This window comes from Bombina bombina, chromosome 2 (assembly GCF_027579735.1).
Source record: "Bombina bombina isolate aBomBom1 chromosome 2, aBomBom1.pri, whole genome shotgun sequence".
NCBI classification, from domain to species: Eukaryota; Metazoa; Chordata; class Amphibia; order Anura; family Bombinatoridae; genus Bombina; species Bombina bombina.
In genome coordinates, this window is record NC_069500.1 from 1,252,193,985 (window position 1) to 1,252,212,211 (window position 18,227).

Consider the following 18,227-nt stretch of genomic DNA (forward strand, 5'->3'; position numbering starts at 1 on the left):
ACATCCGCCGACCAAGATTTTAGCCAAAGCGCTCTGCGCGCCACAATTGCAAAACCTGAATTTTTCGCCGCTAATTTCGCCAATTGCAAAGCGGCATCTAAAATAAAGGAATTAGCCAACTTTAGTGCGTGAATTCTGTCCATCACTTCCTCATATGGAGTCTCCTTGTTGAGCGAATTTTCTAGTTCCTCGAACCAAAAAGACGCCGCCGTGGTGACAGGAATAATGCACGAAATTGGCTGAAGAAGGAAACCTTGCTGAACAAATATCTTTTTAAGCAATCCTTCCAATTTTTTATCCATAGGATCTTTGAAAGCACAATTACCAAAGAGTCGCAATCGTCAAGAGTAGTTAGCACCTCCTTAAGCAGGGCGCGGAGATGTTCTAACTTAAATTTAAACGTCACGATATCAGGTTCTGCCTGCTGAGAAACTTTTCCTGAATCAGAAATTTCTCCCTCAGACAGCCCCTCCCTCACTGCCAATTCAGACTGGTGTGAGGGTATTACAGATAAACTATCATCAGCACCCACTTGCTCATCCTCTGTATTCAAAACTGAGCAATCACGCTTTCTGGGAAGTGTTGGCAGCTTGGATAAAAGATTTGCTATAGAATTATCCATTACTGCAGTTAATTGTTGCATAGTAACAAGCATTGGCGCGCTAGATGTACTAGGGGTCGCCTGCGCGGGCATAACTGGTGTTGACACAGAAGGAGAGGATGATGAACTATCCCCACTACCTTCATTTGAAGAATCATCTTGGGCAACCTTATTAAATGTGACATTACTGTCCTTACTTTGCTTGGACGCCATGGCACAATTTTCACATACATTTAAAGGGGGAATCACCTTGGCCTCCATACACACAGAACATAATCTATCTGAAGGTACAGACATGTTAGACAGACTTAGTCAGGCTATTAATGCAAAAAAAAGGTTTTTAAACAAAACCGTTACTGTCTCTTTAAATAGTAAACAGAGTACACTTTATTTCTGAATGTTTGAAAAACTATGAAGGAATTATCCGAAATTTCAAGTCTTTAACCCCTTAAATGAGCAAACCGGAGCTAATTGTTCAATTTAGCAGTTTAAACCCACTACAGTCCCTGCCACAGCCTTTTGCTGCGGCTTTACCTTCCTTGGGGGTTATTCACCACAGAAATAAGCCTCTTAGAATCGTTTTTGTGGCCACAGGACCCTCTCACATGAAGCTGCATGCACTGCTTCCAGAAGTAACTGAGCAATTAAGGCGCGAAAATTAGGCTTCCTCCCTCTGCATACCAGAGTGAAGGGGCCTTCCTGACTAGATTAGGTGTCTAACACACTGCCAGGCGTAATAAAACGTTCCCAATATTATATAAATCAATCGATTTAGCCCACAATAGTGTCAACCAGTATATAGCCCATTTATAAGCCTTCATTCTGTTATGAGTCTAAGAAAATGGCTTACCGATCCCAAAAGGGAAATGACAGTCTTCTAGCATTACTATGTCTTGTTAGAAAAGAGACTAGTCATACCTGGAGCAGAAAAGTCTGCAAACTGTTCCCCCCAACTGAAGTTCTCTGGGCTCAACAGTCCTGCGTGGGAACAGCAATAGATTTTAGTTACTGTTGCTGAAATCATACTCCTCTTTTAACAGAACTCTTCATCACTTTCTGTTGTAGAGTAAATAGTACAAACTGGCACTATTTTAAAATAAACTCTTGATAGAAGAAATAAAACTACAACTAACACCACATACTCTTTACCATCCCCGTGGAGATGCTACTTGTTCAGAGCGGCAAAGAGAATGACTGGGGGGCGGAGCCAGAGGGGGGCTATATGGGCAGCTTTTGCTGTGCTTTCTTTGCCATTTCCTGTTGGGGAAGAGAATATTCCCACAAGTAAGGATGAAGCCGTGGACCGGACACACCAATGTAGGAGAAATATTGTATAATAACAAGAAATAATTCCATGTCTGTAGATAAGTATATGTTCATAGAATATAAGATTATAGCAATTAATTTGTTTGAATAACACATACTGATACATGTATCATCCTTATACCCTGCATACTTAATAAACCTTCTGTATCTTACATATTTCACAGACTAAGTGTATATTTTCGTGGTTTAGATATCCCTTACATTTCATAAATCTTGTGGTTTATATATCCTATATATTTTAGAAATTCTTGACGATACACTATCTTTTATATAGAATTTTTACTTGACCTTTAATGCCCTTTTTAATTTACTCTTTATGTACAAACCGTTCATGAACATTACTATACAGGAAACTCAGGCTCTCATATTTTATATACATATATTTTGTCATTGATCTATTATTTCACTATGTTCACAATTTGATTATTATTCATATACAGTATATTAAATATCCACTTTTAAGTACATAAATATTTTCAAATCTGCCCTTAGTCCTTTTTCAAAATCAGTCTTTATGCCAAATGACTTGTTCTACCCAGTTTCACAATAGAATTATAAATCCATCCTAACTGCCATTATACCCTTAAGAAAAATGGCCGACAACTGATGCATTTATACCTCCTTCCCGGTAACCGGAAATGACGTAATAAACAAATGCGGCAACCGGAAGTGACAATATACAGTGACACGCAAACCGGAAGTTGATGACAAACTGGAACCCAGTAACTCTAGACAGATTTGTTTGGCAGCATTACATTTTTTAGCAGTTCACTTCAGCCACACCTCCTCTTATTCAATAGGTTAATAGCCTTATAAATATCCTCTTATTCTTTGGAGCTGGTAGTCTTGAAAAAAGGCCGAAACGCGTCAACGATTTACCTAAGATATGAGCACAAGTTTCCTGTATGAATTCCAAGGTAAGCCTATTACCATATGGGCTCCACTTGCCATTCAGATTTTTTGTACCTGCTTTTTTCTGTTTTTCTTCTCACACTACACCCATCTTATTTGGACGTCCCTCACAAACATCCTAACACTTTGAAACTTTCCTTTCCCATATACATTTGGACACAGATATTACCTTCATTTTTTCCTGGATTTTTTTTTTTTTTCTAGACTTCTTAATTTTCCCTGAACGCATTATTTTCCGCTCCAGGACTTTTATTTCACTTTTAGTTCACTTTAGAACATACACCTGGGAAACATTATCCCCATTGTGGACACCATTATGGACACCCTTCCATATTTTTCATTTTCTATTTTTTCTATTTTTTATTTTAAATGCTTCCTAACGATATTTTTGTTCAGAGAAGCCTACCACCCAACTCGGCAATAAATTAATTCCATTTACCTAATAATTTACTTTGTCTAACTCTGTATTAACATCATTCTCACTCTAGCAGTCCTCACCTCCTGTTTCTAACCCTCCTACTCTTCTAGATTGTAAATTCCCTGGGTTCTCAAATCCTTCTGTATGTGTTTTTTTTTTCTTTAAATCATTTTATTTAAATGAATTATACCAATGCACAGTGCTGCAGAATATGTTGTAGCTTTATAAATAAAGTATAATAATAATAATATTATTATTATTGTTATTATTATTATTAAGTAGGACACTGCCCCAACCCGACTTTATAATGCTACCCGGCTGGCTAAATTTTCTGTGGAGAACACTGGTCCTTATATATACTCACCTCAGAAGTACCTTTCATACATACCCCTCATCTAAATTTGTTAGTTTTACATGTACAGTACATCTGTAATCTGAAATTTGCATTTCAATTACTGCGACAACTGCCAATCTGATGTTGCTATTTTATTTTTATTAGAAAGTCATCAGGAAGTACATTCTATTAAAAGGAAATAGACAATGCCATAGCATAAAGCAAGGTCTCCAATTACTGTGCAAAGATGCAGGCGCAGCTCATCCTTCTTCTGACACAAGGAATCTGGGGTATTAATGAACCATACTACCAGGGTTGTTTGCTCATTGAAACCATCACTCTTTGTTCTCAACATGCCCACTCAAATGAGATGAGCCTGCAGGAAAAGCAGACCTGCTTATTTCTATATCTCTAGGAGGAGGTTTAAATACAAGGTGATTATGGAGGTAAATAGTATATTAAGTATTGGTTATGCAAAATGTAGGAATTAGTAATAAAGGGATTATCTATCTTTTTAAACAATAAGTAGACTCTCCCTTTAAGCATCACTATGCCAGCTGAAAACACTTGCTATGATATTTATACAGATCATCAAATGATGAAAAAAAAATATTTGTAGCTTACCTGTACTTCCTCAAAGATGGCTGCTTGCTCCTGATTGTTTAGAACTGTAAGGTGCTTTTGCAATTCAAGTTTTGTTTTTGATGGAGGAAGCCCTGGAAAAAAAAAAAAAAAATAAAAAAAAATTATGTGGTAAAAATTAAAACAAAAAAACTGGCATTGATATTTTTACGAAGTTTTCCAACAACACCACTAGCAAATATTATTTGTTACGTACTATAAAGGTCCAAATTAACCACATTAAAGGGACATTGTACACTAAAATTTCCATTGCATAAATGTTTTGTAGATAATTAACAAAGCCCATCTGTGAGAGTTTTTGTAACAATGTATAGTTTTGCTTATTTTTTAATAACAGTGTGCTGATTTTCAGACTCCTAACAAAGCCCCAAATTTATTAGCTGTAGACTGAAGTCTAAAGACTCCTGCTCGCTCCTGGTTGTGTAAAGGGTCTTTTCATATGCAGGGGAGGGTCTGCTCTTCCTGCTTTCCTAGCTCCGTTCAGTGGGTGTCCCAGCCTAGCCTCATCAACAGTGCCAAACTGGGAGCTTCTAAGTAAGTTTTTAAAGATTTAATAACAAAATTTATGCTTCTCTGATAAAATGTATTGCTTTCCAGACATGGAGGCAAAGAGCACCCCAGCAAAGATGTTAAGTAACTTCCCTTACCCATAATCCCCAGTCATTCAGACGAAGGAAAATGGAAAAAAAGAAGAAGCACAAGGGTGAAAAATGTGCCTGAGATTTACTAAAAAAAACCTGCAGAATAATAATAATAATAAAAAAAAAAGGAGTGCGGGATCATGGACTCTCCATGTCCGGAAAGACAGAAATTTATCAGGTAAGCATAAATTTTGTTTTCTTTCCTTTGACATGGAGTCCACAACGTCATTCCAATTACTAGTGGGACACAATACCCAAGCCAGAGAACACAGAATGAACAGGGAGGGAGAACAAGGCAGGAGGACCGGAACAGAAGGCACCACAGCTTAAAGAACCTTTCTCCCAAAAGAGGCCTCAGCCGAAGCAAAAGTAACAAATTTGTAGAATCTGGAAAGGAATGCAAAGAGGACCATGTTGCCGCCTTGCAAATCTGTTCCACAGATGCTTTATTTTTGAAAATCCAAGATGAGGAACAGCCCTAGAGGAATGAGCCGTAATTCGCTCAGTAGGCTGCTGTCCAGCAGTCTCATAAGCAAAACGAATCATACTCCTTAACCAGAGGAAAAGAGAAGTAGAAGTGGCCTTCTGACCCTTACGCTTTCCAGAGAAATCAACAAACAGGGCAGAAGATTGCCAAAAATCTTTAGTAACTAGAAAGAAAAAGTACATCCAAGTTATGCAAAAGACGTTCCTTAGGAAAAGAAGGATTAGGACAAAAAGAAGAAACAACAATATCCTAATTAAAGTTTTGATCCAACACCACCTTAGGGAGAAACCCCAATTTAGAACAAAGGACCGCCTTATCTGCATGAAAATTAAGAAACAGGGAATCCCACTGCAGAGCTGAAAGTTCACAAACATGCATCGGCTCGATTGTAGCCTGCTGCAAAACTTTAAGAACTAATATAAGGCTCCAAGGAGGGTCAACAGGCTTAAACACAGGCCTGAGTCTGACCAGGGCCGAAACAAAATCTAGAACATCTGGTATTCTGCCAGACCTTTGAGCAAAAAAGAGCAGAAATCTGACCCTTCAGAGTACTGACTGACAAACCTTTCTCCAGACCATCCTGAAGAAAAGAAAAAATTTGGGGAATCCTCACCCGACTCCAAGAAACATTAATAGCTTCACACCAAAAAAGGTAGTTATGCCATATCTTATGACAAATCCTACGAGTAACAGGATTACGAGCCTGAAGCATAGAATCAATGACTGCCTCCGTAAAACCACGTTGAGACAGGACTAGACGATCAATCTTCAGGCAGTCAGCATCAGAGAATCTAGATTTGGAAGAAGGAATGGACAGTGATTTAGAAGGTCCTTCTTCAGAGGTAACCACCAAGGTGGAAGAGATGACATCTCCACCAGATCCTCAAACCAGATCCTGCGAGCCAGGCAGGAGCTGTTAGAATCACAGGCATCCTCTCCTGCTTGATACGAGCAATGAGTTGTGGAAGGAGAGCAAACTGAGGGTAAAAGTATGCTAGCCCAACATCCCAAGGGACCGCCAGAGCATCAATCAGGGCGGTCTGAGGATCTCTAGACTTAGAACCATACTTTGAAAGCTTGGCGTTTTGACCGAATGCCATCAGATCCAACTCCGAAACCCCCCACTTAAGGGTTATCCTGGAGCACATTTCAGGATAGAGAGCCCACTCCCCAGGAAGAAAAGACTGTCTGCTCAGAAAATCCACTTCCCAATTGTCCACTCCTGGAATGTAGATGGCAGACAGACAATTGTGAGCTTCTGCCCACTGTAGAATACGAGACACCTCCTTCATGGCCAAGGAACTCCGAGTTACTCCCTGGTGTTGATGTAAACCACTGAGGTGATGATGTCCGACTGGAATCTGATAACCTAGACTAACAATAAGCGAGGCCACGCTGACAGGGTATTGAAGATAGCTCTCAATTTCAAGATGTTTATGGGAAGAGAAGACTCTTCCCGAGACCACAGGCCCTGAGCCTTCAGAGAACCCCAAACAGCTCCTCAGCCTGACAGACTAGCATCTGCAGTCACAATTACCTAGGAAGGTCTCAGGAAGCAAGTGCCCCGAGACAGATGTTCCTGTGAAATCCACCACGAGAGAGAGTCTCTTGTTAGGGGGTCCCGATTTATCCTCTGCGATAAATATGAATGGTCTCCGTTCCATTGACGGAGCATTCAAAGCTGCATCGGTCGCAGATGCAACAACATCTCCATATGAGATTTTGCTAGTTGAGAAGATGACGCCTGAACCAAGATGACGTCTGGATAGGGCGCCACAGCTATTCCCTGGGATATGATCACTGCCAATAGGACTCCCAGAACCCTTGTGAATATTCTGGAAGCTGTGGCAAAACCAAACGGAAGGACAATAAATTGGAAATGCATGTCCAGAAAAAGCAAACCATAGAAACTGGAAATTATCCCTGTGAATGGGAACATGTAAATAAGTGTCCTTCAGGTCAATGGTCGTCATGAAATGACCTTTCTGGACCAAATGAAGAATGGAACGAATAGTTTCCATCTTTAAGGACGGAACCCTGAGGAACTTGTTTAGACACTTTAGGTCCAGGATGGGACGAAAAACTCCCTCCTTTTTGAGAACCACAAATAGATTTGAATAGAATCCTAGACCTTGATTCTTTAGAAGGACTGGATAGAGGATAAACTAGGCAGGAGAGATCTGCCCCTTGAAGGGCGAGACTTGAATCTTATACTGTAAAGCTGGGATACTAGGTCCATGGCCCAAGGAGCTATCAGATTGAAACCTGCAGGCTAGACCAGCAGAAACAGCGGCAAAAAGGATAAATATCCCAGCAGCTAAGAAGGAGCTCTCCAAGAGAACACCAAACTGTCTGAACAGGAACTCTCAATGAACAGCTTCTAGGTAGGAAAGCTGACTGAGCCATCGCGAACCCCAACCGCTGAGAGGGGTTGTAAGCCGGCTAGCACACCTTCAAAGTGCAAGTAGCTGTAGCTAGTTTTGAACTGTTAACCTTCCAAAAACTCACAGCCCTCCGAAGACCGGGCTCCATGAGTGTCCCCTCCCAGTACCAGACGCCAGTAGGAAAGGGAAGGACATCAAAAGTCCTCCCACCAAAGGGGAGGACCAACTCTGGAAGAAAAATGGTCAACACTACATAGGTAACCGATCCCTCCAGGATAATGGTCCCAGACCAAAGCTAGTTAAAGACCGAAGACAAGAGTCCCAGACATCTGGTCGAGAAAGGAAGGGTCAACGAGGAACAAAGCCCCCTGATAGACCTCTGACCGCTACTACAAACGGCATTCTACCGTGATTCAGATAAAAAGTGCGCATGGGTACGAGACCCCCTACGCTGCTGTCTTCCCCAAAAGGAAAACACCCAAGGGAAAAAGGCCCTCATACTCCCAACATCTATATATCCGAATACAACATTCAGCAGGAGCCCCACGGGATCAAACCTTCAGCCTCCCGCTGCAGGAATGGAGGTACCAGTCACTACATTGCATCCCCCTTTCCAGGATTCTGAAAACACAAGGGAAAAGACCCTTACAAGGCAATAAAAACAGGCCCCACAGGTTGCCATATAAAGCTGCGTTAGGCAAGGATAATTGTAGGACTTGTCTGATGAAGAGTACATAACCATAGATGGAGATGAGCTCAACATACCGCTTCCAAGGAAACATAATTGACCACTAATTCGACGTGGGACACAACAAATGCTGAGGTAACTCCAAACCAGGAGAACCCCACCCTCGCTCTAGAAGAGAAGGGAAAAAAACACAGAAAATACCCTACCATAGGGGCGAGATTCCTTGGCCATAACTTAAACCCAGTTGAAGACACCTGGAGTCTACAGGAACATCAAATGCGCCAGAAGACCAGTAGGGACCCTTCAGGAAGACCTAGAGCCTAAGCTACAGGCAGATAGGCATCTCCCCCGTAACAAAGCCCCGCCTTCCTCTGAGAGAGGTACCCAGGACCACAACACCTAAGGTGATACCGAACCGTCCACCCCCATCTAGGGAGAGACATGGACCTAAGGTCAGGGTCCTCGAAAAAACGGAATCGATCTAAAGATGTAACTTTCAGAGGAACCCTATGTTGCCTCCTATATTAGGAGCCCACCATCTAAAGTCCGTAGACTTGGCGATCCAGCAACAGCCTCAACCCCAGGGGTCTGAAAGAGCTCCTGAACAGAATTCTGCACTCAGTGCACTTGGATCACAAGGAAAATATTGTAGACAAGTGATAACACGTGTTACACACACTGGTAGCAACCAACACCCAAAGGTGAATAAGAAACCTTGACCATGCTCATCATCCCGAGAGTTAGACATAAGGCACCCTTCACGAAGTCCCAACGGAACATCGAGGATAAATGTTCAACTACCTGACCCCAGAAGGGCGACCGCCTAAGACCGTCCTCGACTCTTCACTGGTAAGCCCAAGGCTAGAGATGCAACGAGGATGTAGAACACCTGAAAGTCAAAGACCGTGGTCAGACCAAGGGGAAAAGATGGAAGAGACAACAGCCAGAGATCCTTGTAGGATCGGTCTTCCAAAAAGAAAAACCATTTTTCACAGGGTAAAGTTGGAGCCTTGCAGCTCCCCACAGAAGGCAGGGGAACCCCTGCACACCACCTCTTAGAGTAACGCAACTCTGAGCAGAGGAAGAAGGCCATGCCCACGCTTCCAGACCAGATGATCTATCCAAGGGAAGGAAGGAGACTCCGCCACCACAAGAAAATGCTTAATGGGCTAAAAGTCAGCATCTGGAGAACCTCGAGTGAAGATGCAAATCGTTCACCACTCGGAACACCAGACCGTATAGGTCAATCACATCTCCTAACTTCAAAGGAATGGAAATGACAGTTCTGAGTCCCCAGAGACCTGAAAGAACCATCAGCCATCCTTAAATCGGCATTTACAACCCTCAATCAGAGGGGTTGTATTTAAACAGTAGGCTTCATACTTTGATAGGATCCGAGCCCGAAATCCATAGCAATAGGCCAAGAGATATTTAGAATCCGACAGGATTAATCAGCACCACAAGGGTGACATGAACACAGGTAACAGCCGAAAGCATCCTACCAGTATCAGCCTGGTATAGGAACACTCAAGAACTGTCCAAGAGCCAAGAAAATTCGACCTGAAGGATCGATAAATGAACTAGAAAACATAATTCTATTATTCAAAGATGCGTAACTTCTGAGGAAGTGCCCCTGCAACCACAAAATCGCAAGTATCAGTTCCAGAAAAGAACATTCCAAAAACGAAATTCTAACAGACATAAGCTTAGGAAAATACAAATTAAGCACATCCATCCGGATCAAAAATAAAATGAAGGCAGCATCCATCGGGTGAACGCCCAAGGTGAATGAGAACGCCAACGGAACCAGCCGATCAGAGGCCCCATTCACCCAAGCTAAGAAACTGGAAATGAAACATAAAAAAAATAAAACTGAGAAATGAACGAGAATAGCTTCATCCCCAAACGTCATATTCAATTTGCTATCCAGCATCTAAGGCCTTGGATCCCTCGGCCCACTAGGACGGGGATCCTCCAACATCGCCAAAACGTGCCTTAAAAGAACAAGAAGACGTGCCAGCCTGTAACGGAAGGCAAAATCATCTTTCGCTGGATCAACGAAAGACCCTGGCCCCGAGGTTGGGGCCCCTGAAGCCTCAGAAGTCAACGCTTCCACAGAAGGCCAAACAGAATCAGGCGATCCCACGCCCGACAAGCCCTGGATAACAGAACACGGGCAATATCTTACAAATATTTCACTTAGGAGATATAAATGAGCCAGTGCCATTGAAATGGCCATGCGGAACCGTGCCGTAACCTCTGGAGGAAACAAGCCACACTCCAGAGAAGGAGAGAGATCCCGTTAGTAAAATAAGGCCGTTATGTTCAGTAAAAGCCAAGAGCCTAGGTATTGCTACACATTTGCAGTTAAACCATATAACAAACATGATTAAAGTCCCCCCTGTTCAATAACCCCCCCTCAGGAGATATTAACCCATGATTCCTTATTAAGATAAAAGGAGTCCCACATCATATCGAAATAAAATGAAACGATCTTACCGTAATCTAAGCCGTGTAACAGGAACACGGCCCTCCAAGAGTGACAGATAGTAGCCTCGCTTCTGAAATGGACTTGAGTGAATAAAGGTAGGCAGCGAAACTCGTCAACGCTGATTACCAAGGAGCTGTTAATATGTGTCAGGATGGATTCGCAGGAAAACTCTCCCTGCATCTCCGGACTCTAACTTTTATCCATGCTCTCACTGAGAGGCTGATAGGATTACTTAAAACTCCAGTCCCATTGTGAAGAGTACTACTCTCCGTAAGAGACTCTTGAACTTCTGACACTTCTCTGCCAACCTCCTGTGACGAAAGGCAAAGAATGACTGGGGGATGAGGGAAGTGGGAGAGGTATTTAAGCCTTTGGCTGGGGTGTCTTTGCCTCTTCCTGGTGGCCAGGTTCTGTATTTCCCAAAAGTAATGAATGCAGCTGTGGGCTCTTCCCATTTAAAGGGACAGTAAACACCAGAATTTTTGTTGTTTAAAAAGATAGATAATCCCTTTATTACCCATTTCCCAGTTTTGCATTACCAACACAGTTATAATATACGTTTTACCTATGTAATTACCTTGTATCTAAGCCTCTGCAGACTGCCCCCTTATTTTAGTTCATTTGACAGACTTGCATTTTAGCCAATCAGTGCTCACTCCTCTGTAAATTAATGTGCGTGGGCTCAATGTTATCTATATGAAGCACATGTCTAGTGGTGAAAAACGGTCAAAATGCTTTCAGATTAGAGGCGGCCTTCAAGGACTAAGAAATTAGCATATGAACCTCCTAGGTTTAGCTTTCAACTAAGAATACCAAGAAAACAAAGCAAAATCGATGATAAAAGTAAATTGGAAAGTTGTTTACCATTACATGCCCTATTTGAATCATGAAATTTTAATTTTGGTCTCAACTGTCCGTTTAAGAAGAAAAACTTCTGACAGTTCTCTGCCAACCTCCTGGGACGAAAGGCAAAGAATGACTGGGGGATGAGGGAAGTGGGAAAGGTATTTAAGCCTTTGGCTGGGGTGTCTTTGCCTATTCCTGGTGGCCAGGTTCTGAATTCCAAAAGTAATGAATGCAGCTGTGGACTCTTCCCGTTTATGAAGAAAAGTATAATATCTAGCTAACAGATATATTAAAATATAGGATTTCTCCATCCTTATCAGGAAAAAATCTATCAAAAAAAGAAAAACTCAATTTTTAGAGAAAGGAAGTACTATTAAAATCGTAGACATGATAATAAATAATAGGGAGAAACCTATTAGAGTGCTAGGGAAAACAAACCTTGGACAAAAATAAAAAAACTTACAAAAGTTCTCTAAATGCTAGGTAATCTCCTCTTAAAGGGACAGTCTACACCTAAAACAACTTTACCCCATCCATTAGATAAAGTTCCGATTTTGTTTGCTCACCCCTGCAACCATATCGAGACTTTTACACATCCAGAGTTATTCTCTCTGAAAAGTTATATTCTCACTGTTAGAAATGGCCGCTCCGATCCGCCCACTCAATACGTCACCCACTCTCTTAGTTTGCATCGTCCAATAAAAAACTGATCACTGATTAAAAAACTGTATTGCGCATTCATTGCTTCGCGCATGCGCAACTTAACTGGGAACCAAGTATCCGGAACCAAAGTTTCGATCTATGTTTTTAACGCTATGAATTCACAGAAGTACCAGTGTTTATTTATTGTAAGTTACCCGTTCTGTGTGTGCAGAGATAACAAATACCGACTTCCGGTTTTGAACTGTGGATAATTGCGCATGCGTTTTAGGGTCTAATGAGGTCACTGTTCAGTCCGTGCACGAGTGTTATAGGGAAAGATCAGGACTCGTGAAGACAGGAGGAGAAGCTAATGGGAGGAGTTAAACGGCCATGTTTGAATCAAGGAATAAAATCTATTTTTCTGAAAAAGTGGGTAAGCGGATACACGAAAATAGGGATCCAGGGTATCAATAGAATTGTAATCATGAGATTGTAACTATGGGGTAAAGTTGTTTTAGGTGTAGACTGTCCCTTTAACAGAAGTACTAAAAGTTTAGTATGAGGTACTTCATATTGAAAGGGCTAAAATTGCAATGCAAGAAAATGCCTTTTCATCAAGTCGCCACAAGATAGCGTCAAAATCTCAGCAAAAACAGATCGTGGGCAAAAACCACAGTCTCAATAGCAATGATTAATCATCGAAAAATGAGAATAATGCATAACAATAAGTATAATAAATACTGTATATTGTAACAAAAACCAGAGACTGTAGAAGAATAATAGGGTTGTATAACAAATACCCCTACTAATTCAGATTAAACTCTGTGGCATGTAAGTACCGCCAAGAGGTACTATGTACACAGACATAAGAGTAAAGCAAAATGTTTAAATTCAAGCTCTCCATAACGGCATTGAACACAAACTAGTCCCAGCACATATAACTCCTACAAAACACATTAGGACACCCCTAAATCCTAGCCCGCATCCTACTAAAAAGAGGAAATAAGGGCATGGACTAAATAAGGGCGTGCAGTGCAATCGCCACTAACAGGGGATATTTAAATTTGAGCGGTCATGCTGATCGTCGGGAATTGAAATAGGCCACACCCACAAAAGCGGCCTCACTGTCAACGCACTTAAATGGACAGTCTACCATAGAATTGTTATTGTTTTAAAAGATAGATAATCCCTTTATTACCCATTCCCCAGTTTTGCACAACCAACAGAGTTATATTAATATACTTTTTACCTTTGTGATTACCTTGTATCTAAGAACCTTCTTCCAGCCCCCTAATCACATGACGGTGAATGTTTATTATCTATTGTCTTGCAGTTAGCATTGTATTGTGCTAAATCTTAAATAACCCCCTGTGCCTGTACACAGTGTTATCTATATGGCCCACGTGTACTTTGTCTCTGTGTTGAAAAGAGATTTAAAAAGCATGTGATAAAAGGCAGCCCTGAAGGGTTTAGAAATTAGCATACGAGTCTGCCTAGGTTTAGTTTAAACTAAGAATACTAAGAGAAAAAAGCAAATTTGATGATAAAAGTAAATTGGAAAGTTTATTAAAATTACATGTCCTATATGAATAATGAAAGTTTAATTTTGACTAGACTGTCCCTTTAAAATAAAAGTGCCATGTTGGCCAGTATAACACAAACTGAAATAAAAGCTCTTTTGATTCTGTCAGACCTGGAACCTGCGTCTTCGACAGGAGATAAACATATATAGAACACTGACAAGCCATAGAACCTGACTCTTAACGCTATTGCATCCACCAACAATGGAGGTTCCTAGTAGCCGATAGACATTAAATAATAAGATATAAAATCCAACCCAGGTCTCTACTAGCTGATTTACACAAATCTGCTTCTAGGTAGGAGAGGAATACTAATACATAGTGGAGAGGGAGGAAAACAAATTTAACAGGACCTTCATCTGTTATAATGCCCCTTAGGTACAACCGGACAAAACCGGTACAAAATCAGGCGCTCAAATTGACTGCGCCATAAACATCCTCCATCTATGCCTCATTGTAAAGAGGAATTGGATTATAAAGTCTGTGATAACAGACCATGCAGGGATTGATTGTGGGGATAAAATGTCGCTCTGACACCCAGAACCCACATATACAGCCTGGGTTACCGTATAATTACCCGGCAGAGGAAATGGCAAAATCTCTGACATCTGCAGAAGCCAGACCATAAAATATCCCTAAACAGAGGATAACAGAATTTATGTTTACCTGATAAATTTCTTTCTCCAACGGTGTGTCCGGTCCACGGCGTCATCCTTACTTGTGGGATATTCTCTTCCCCAACAGGAAATGGCAAAGAGCCCAGCAAAGCTGGTCACATGATCCCTCCTAGGCTCCGCCTACCCCAGTCATTCGACCGACGTTAAGGAGGAATAATAGCATAGGAGAAACCATATGGTACCGTGGTGACTGTAGTTAAAGAAAATAAATTATCAGACCTGATTAAAAAACCAGGGCGGGCCGTGGACCGGACACACCGTTGGAGAAAGAAATTTATCAGGTAAACATAAATTCTGTTTTCTCCAACATAGGTGTGTCCGGTCCACGGCGTCATCCTTACTTGTGGGAACCAATACCAAAGCTTTAGGACACGGATGAAGGGAGGGAGCAAATCAGGTCACCTAAATGGAAGGCACCACGGCTTGCAAAACCTTTCTCCCAAAAATAGCCTCAGAAGAAGCAAAAGTATCAAACTTGTAAAATTTGGTAAAAGTGTGCAGTGAAGACCAAGTCGCTGCCCTACATATCTGATCAACAGAAGCCTCGTTCTTGAAGGCCCATGTGGAAGCCACAGCCCTAGTGGAATGAGCCGTGATTCTTTCGGGAGGCTGCCGTCCGGCAGTCTCGTAAGCCAATCTGATGATGCTTTTAATCCAAAAAGAGAGAGAGGTAGAAGTTGCTTTTTGACCTCTCCTTTTACCTGAATAAACAACAAACAGGGAAGATGTTTGTCTAAAATCCTTTGTAGCATCTAAATAGAATTTTAGAGCGCGAACAACATCCAAATTGTGCAACAAGCGTTCCTTCTTTGAAACTGGTTTCGGACACAGAGAAGGTACGATAATCTCCTGGTTAATGTTTTTGTTAGAAACAACTTTTGGAAGAAAACCAGGTTTAGTACGTAAAACCACCTTATCTGCATGGAACACCAGATAAGGAGGAGAACACTGCAGAGCAGATAATTCTGAAACTCTTCTAGCAGAAGAAATTGCAACTAAAAACAAAACTTTCCAAGATAATAACTTAATATCAACGGAATGTAAGGGTTCAAACGGAACCCCCTGAAGAACTGAAAGAACTAAATTGAGACTCCAAGGAGGAGTCAAAGGTTTGTAAACAGGCTTGATTCTAACCAGAGCCTGAACAAAGGCTTGAACATCTGGCACAGCTGCCAGTTTTTTGTGAAGTAACACCGACAAGGCAGAAATCTGTCCCTTCAGGGAACTTGCCGATAATCCTTTTTCCAATCCTTCTTGAAGGAAGGATAGAATCCTAGGAATCTTAACCTTGTCCCAAGGGAATCCTTTAGATTCACACCAACAGATATATTTTTTCCAAATTTTGTGGTAAATCTTTCTAGTTACAGGCTTTCTGGCCTGAACAAGAGTATCGATAACAGAATCTGAGAAACCTCGCTTCGATAAAATCAAGCGTTCAATCTCCAAGCAGTCAGCTGGAGTGAAACCAGATTCGGATGTTCGAACGGACCCTGAACAAGAAGGTCTCGTCTCAAAGGTAGCTTCCAAGGTGGAGCCGATGACATATTCACCAGATCTGCATACCAAGTCCTGCGTGGCCACGCAGGAGCTATCAAGATCACCGACGCCCTCTCCTGATTGATCCTGGCTACCAGCCTGGGGATGAGAGGAAACGGCGGGAACACATAAGCTAGTTTGAAGGTCCAAGGTGCTACTAGTGCATCCACTAGAGCCGCCTTGGGATCCCTGGATCTGGACCCGTAGCAAGGAACTTTGAAGTTCTGACGAGAGGCCATCAGATCCATGTCTGGAATGCCCCAAAGTTGCGTGACTTGGGCAAAGATTTCCGGATGGAGTTCCCACTCCCCCGGATGCAATGTCTGACGACTCAGAAAATCCGCTTCCCAATTTTCCACTCCCGGGATGTGGATAGCAGACAGGTGGCAGGAGTGAGACTCCGCCCATAGAATAATCTTGGTCACTTCTTCCATCGCTAGGGAACTCCTTGTTCCCCCCTGATGGTTGATGTACGCAACAGTCGTCATGTTGTCTGATTGAAACCGTATGAACTTGGTCCTCGCTAGCTGAGGCCAAGCCTTGAGAGCATTGAATATCGCTCTCAGTTCCAGAATATTTATCGGTAGAAGAGATTCTTCCCGAGACCAAAGACCCTGAGCTTTCAGGGATCCCCAGACCGCGCCCCAGCCCATCAGACTGGCGTCGGTCGTGACAATGACCCACTCTGGTCTGTGGAATGTCATCCCTCGTGACAGGTTGTCCAGGGACAGCCACCAACGGAGTGAGTCTCTGGTCCTCTGATTTACTTGTATCTTTGGAGACAAGTCTGTATAGTCCCCATTCCACTGACTGAGCATGCACAGTTGTAATGGTCTTAGATGAATGCGCGCAAAAGGAACTATGTCCATTGCCGCTACCATCAACCCGATCACTTCCATGCACTGAGCTACGGAAGGAAGAGGAACGGAATGAAGTATTCGACAAGAGTCCAGAAGCTTTGTCTTTCTGGCCTCTGTTAGAAAAATCCTCATTTCTGAGGAGTCTATAATTGTTCCCAAGAAGGGGACCCTTGTTGACGGGGATAGAGAACTCTTTTCCACGTTCACTTTCCAGCCGTGCGATCTGAGAAAGGCCAGGACGATGTCCGTGTGAGCCTTTGCTCGAGGGAGGGACGACGCTTGAATCAGAATGTCGTCCAGGTAAGGTACTACTGCAATGCCCCTTGGTCTTAGCACAGCTAGAAGGGACCCTAGTACCTTTGTGAAAATCCTTGGAGCAGTGGCTAATCCGAAAGGAAGCGCCACGAACTGGTAATGTTTGTCCAGGAATGTAAACCTTAGGAACCGATGATGTTCCTTGTGGATAGGAATATGTAGATACGCATCCTTTAAATCCACCGTGGTCATGAATTGACCTTCCTGGATGGAAGGAAGGATAGTTCGAATGGTTTCCATCTTGAAAGATGGGACCTTGAGAAATTTGTTTAAGATCTTGAGATCTAGGATTGGTCTGAATGTTCCCTCTTTTTTGGGAACTATGAACAGATTGGAGTAGAACCCCATCCCTTGTTCTCTCAATGGAACAGGATGAATCACTCCCATTTTTAACAGGTCTTCTACACAATGTAAGAACGCCTGTCTTTTTATGTGGTCTGAAGACAACTGAGACCTGTGGAACCTTCCCCTTGGGGGAAGTCCCTTGAATTCCAGAAGATAACCCTGGGAGACTATTTCTAGCGCCCAAGGATCCAGAACATCTCTTGCCCAAGCCTGAGCGAAGAGAGAGAGTCTGCCCCCCACCAGATCCGGTCCCGGATCGGGGGCCGATATTTCATGCTGTCTTGGTAGCAGTGGCAGGTTTCTTTGCCTGCTTTCCCTTGTTCCAGCCTTGCATTGGTCTCCAAGCTGGCTTGGCCTGAGAAGTATTACCCTCTTGCTTAGAGGACGTAGCACCTTGGGCTGGTCCGTTTTTACGAAAGGGACGAAAATTAGGTCTATTTTTTGCCTTGAAAGGCCGATCCTGAGGAAGGGCATGACCCTTACCCCCAGTGATATCAGAGAT

At 42.4% G+C, this 18,227-nt stretch overlaps 1 protein-coding gene across 1 annotated transcript in view; it reads right to left on the reverse strand.

The window, feature by feature from the left end:
• The window catches only part of TBC1D1 (TBC1 domain family member 1), an 872,759-nt gene that overhangs the window by 367,875 nt on the left and 486,657 nt on the right, over positions 1 to 18,227 (reverse strand). Inside the window, exon 7 of the mRNA XM_053700277.1 lies at positions 4,216 to 4,307. Coding sequence (XP_053556252.1) covers positions 4,216 to 4,307 — 92 coding nt within the window. The remainder of the gene's footprint in view (positions 1 to 4,215; positions 4,308 to 18,227) is intronic.